The following is a 4,066-nucleotide window of genomic DNA, read 5'->3' on the forward strand; positions in this document are numbered from 1 at the left end:
CAAAAAGATTTCACATATTAATTGCAAGTTGTAGCCGTCACTAGCATTTGCTGTGAATTACTCGTATACTGTCCATCAAGATTTGATTTAAATATATAATGTTGTACAGTTAGCAATGAAAAGTGCAACAACATTTTAATATGTTATAATTGTCCAAATGACCTACCAAGCTACCAAAAACTTTGTCCTACACCACAAGCAGTTTATATATAGTAACCCACTTGGCAATATTTTACGTTCACCCAATCATGTAACAACTTCGTATATTTTAAAAGTAAAATGTGAAAATTTAAGTTATTTTTAAAAATAAAAAGTCAAATCATTTCTTGCGTGAAGGGAATTCGTGATCTTTTTGTGTATTAAAATAATGTCATTTAAATGCACGTAGTATTCAGTACAAATCACATACACATCCGATCCAGAATTATGATTCGATGTAGAAATGAATGTGAGAGTTTCTTTAGAAGGATAAAAAAAAAATTGAAGAAAGGGAAAAAAAGATAACATGTTTAGATTGTTATTTTTACTATTGCCGGCTGTACTAACATACATCTGCTGGACTGTGTTAGTAATTTTATATTTTTATGCCTATTTTAGTAATTAACCTGTTAAATAATGACGTGGCGAAATGTTGAACGTTAGTTACTTATAATCCTTGTGATTAGGCCAATCAATTTGCAGATCACAGCTCAACCGTAGATTTCGCCTCCAAGTAACAAAAGTCAAAGGTTCGTCGGCCGCTGACTCAGTGCCTCGTCAGTAGGTCCCACATTCTCTGCATACCACTCTAAGAATTACTTAAATTGCTGTGTTATCCACGTGAAGCTGACTCATTATGCAACCACAACAATTTTCATCATTCTCTTTGAGGCGCGTGTTGAGTACCGGAAGATCTAAACAAATGAAATGTAGCGTGTAATACACGCGCTAAGAGGGCTATGGAACTCTATCGTTAATGTGATACTATCTTTGGAACGTGTCTTTTGGATTAAATTAGTTAAATACAAAGTTAGATTTTCAGTTAAGGACTCCAAAGCTTCCAAATATCAGGGAAGGACTTCCTTAATGTTACTACAAATACCCTTCACACACACTGCCTCTGTCGCACCCATTTCTCTGGTATAGCTTTTTGCTTCTCTTTCCATTTTCTTCAACAATGACTATACTCATCGAGCAACCTGAGTTTGGTACTATTTCTAATTTCTTTACACACATATATATATTCGAATTATTACTTATATATGTAGATGTTCATTCATTTTAATTAGCAAAATCAATATATATATATATATATATATATATATATATATATATATATATACTTTCAAACAGGTTCACAAATAGAGGACAAGAAGGTAGCTTCTGATACATTGGAATTGGATGGAGGATTTGTGATGCCAAAAACCATACCAAACGACGATGGCTTTGAAATGCCGAAAACCAATTCATTTGGCAACTCATTTAGGTATATATATATATATTAATTTAATTGCTTAAGTACCAAGTTGGTTCAAGCATATTGGTTGGTTTTAATTTCATGGAAAATATTGTAACATGAAAATGCTCAACAGGGACTACGACGTTGAATCTGAAAGGCAAAAAACCGTCGAAGAGTTCTATCGGTTGCAACACATTAACCAAACATATGACTTTGTAAGTTCACCATTAATATATTTGTCTTAATTAAGCAATCCAAATATATGTGTACGTGTGTGTGTATATATATATATAAACTTTATCTAAAAAGTGATAAAATGTAAAGCAGGCATTTGATAGCTTCAATGCAAAATGTAGGTGAAGAGGATGAGGGAAGAGTACGGAAAATTGGATAAAGTAGAGATGAGCATATGGGAATGTTGTGAACTCCTCAATGATGTTGTGGATGAAAGTGATCCGGACTTGGATGTACCTCAGATTGAGCACTTGTTGCAGACAGCTGAAGCTATCAGAAAAGACTATCCTAATGAAGATTGGTTGCACCTAACTGGCCTCATTCATGGTATATACATAATTGATAATTATACATATATATATATACTAATTTTTTTATTTTTTGTTTACATGTTTTTGTAATTCTTATGAATGTATGGGTTTCAGATCTTGGAAAGGTTCTTCTTCATCCTAGTTTTGGAGGCCTTCCTCAATGGGCTGTTGTTGGTTAGTATATATCTATTCAGTTATGACCAATATATATATATATATATATATTAAATTTCAGTTTCTAACCAATGTTGAGATTATATAGGTGACACATTCCCTCTTGGTTGCGCTTTCGATGAATCAATTGTTCACCACAAGGTATTTCTTCTTCAACCAAACTTAATTATCTGCATGCAACTTATTTTTTAGTCATCTAAGTTTGATAAAACTTTATAAATATAAATATATATTTGGCAGTATTTCAAGGACAATCCAGATTCAATTAACCCGGCTTACATCACTGAGAATGGAATTTACTCTCAAGGATGTGGTCTCAACAATGTAATGATATCATGGGGGCATGATGACTACATGTACTTGGTATATATATTTATATATATGCCTTTTCGATCAGTTTTCACACAAAACCCATATTAAGCTTAAAAATTTAAATCTTTACAATTACTATAATTGAACCATCAATACTTTTTTCTCGGATTCACTCTTAGGTGGCTAAAGAAAATGGAACAACTCTACCTTCTTCAGGATTGTTCATCATTCGTTACCACTCTTTTTATGGTAAAAAGATCAAGTCCACGTTGTCTTAACCCGAGAATAACTATCCTAACTTAAAATTTACTTAAATTTGTATTTAATTATTCTTCAGCTTTACATAGATCAGAAGCATATAAACACCTGATGAATGAGGAGGACGTTGAGAATTTGAAGTGGCTTAAAATATTTAAGTAAGCTTCTCTTCTTTTATCAACAAAATTCATATATATATATATAGAGGTGGTAATAGAATTAGCAAAATTAATTTAACATTTGTTACTTCTTTTCAAAAAATAAAAATAAAAAAAATATTGTGTGCAGCAAATATGATCTTTACAGTAAGAGCAAAGTTCGGGTTGATGTCGAAAAGGTCAAGCCATACTATATTTCTCTCATTGAAAAGGTGACAATTATTCCTGAATTGGGTACATGTTACATTTTGATTTCCATCTTTCTTAATTGGAAATTATTTATTGCAGTATTTCCCGGCAAATCTCAGGTGGTAATTAACATCACACATTGAAGGAAATTTGGGTCAAGAAAAGGCACTCTTGTGATGCTTGGCTTAGATACACTGTTTTCATGTAATAAAACCACGCAACAGAAATTGAAAGGGTTCTGCCAATTTTTAATTATTTGTTGTGGAAATTTGTTATCTGTTAATGATTTAATTAGAGTAATTTGTGGAGAGTATTTAATTTCAATGCTTCTAATTAAGCTCTTTGAGCACTGTGAGTCATATTTTCATTTACTTAATCACAAAAGTATAATGAAAACAAAACCGGTATACCACTAATAAGTACAAGAATTGAAACAAATTAACTGCATTGACAATATAAATATGTACTTGTGCCATTTTACAAATTTAAGGCTACCATTTTATTTTCAGATATATATCATAGGAAATATCAATCCAACCACAATTTCTGAAAGGAGCCCTTATAACCATGAATTTACAATAGACTCTGAAATCACAAATTTTTTTTTTAATGACCCTTGAATTTGGATAGCACAGAAGAAAAAAATATGAAAGAAAGAATTATAATATGTTCAGTTGCGTCTTGAAATAAGAATTGGAGAAAATTCTTCCTATGTGACTATCTTTAGGCCATGTTGAAATGACAAAATGTATTCGTCGTAGATGGCTACCATCTTCCTCAATAAACCATTTACGACAATTAATTTGTCTGAATTATTTGTAAAGGTGAATGGTATAATTGCAATTCAAGGCACATCCAAATAGGTCCTATAAAAATAAAATTAGACTAATAATTTTGATGCTAACGCTTACTGCATTATTTTTTAATAATAATTTTCTTGATTATGGATAAAAACAAAATTCCCTTCCATGCTTGGTTGCTTGCTGACTGAT

The 4,066-nt window shown here is 31.5% G+C and overlaps 1 protein-coding gene across 1 annotated transcript; it reads left to right on the forward strand.

Annotated features, from left to right (window-relative positions):
• Window positions 1–1,076: 1,076 nt before the first annotated feature.
• On the forward strand, window positions 1,077–3,374 carry LOC132278984 (inositol oxygenase 4-like). Its single transcript, XM_059780899.1, has 11 exons — window positions 1,077–1,187; window positions 1,333–1,465; window positions 1,572–1,653; window positions 1,795–1,999; window positions 2,098–2,157; window positions 2,246–2,298; window positions 2,398–2,520; window positions 2,649–2,718; window positions 2,807–2,885; window positions 3,016–3,097; window positions 3,174–3,374. The coding sequence occupies exons 1-11, from the start codon at window positions 1,157–1,159 to the stop codon at window positions 3,198–3,200; spliced, it is 945 nt and encodes a 314-aa protein (XP_059636882.1). The 5' UTR covers window positions 1,077–1,156; the 3' UTR covers window positions 3,201–3,374.
• Window positions 3,375–4,066: the final 692 nt, after the last annotated feature.

Source organism: Cornus florida, unplaced genomic scaffold (assembly GCF_030987335.1).
Source record: "Cornus florida cultivar Cherokee Brave unplaced genomic scaffold, ASM3098733v1 CherokeeBrave_3.0.0_Hap2_Chr10, whole genome shotgun sequence".
NCBI lineage: Eukaryota > Viridiplantae > Streptophyta > Magnoliopsida > Cornales > Cornaceae > Cornus > Cornus florida.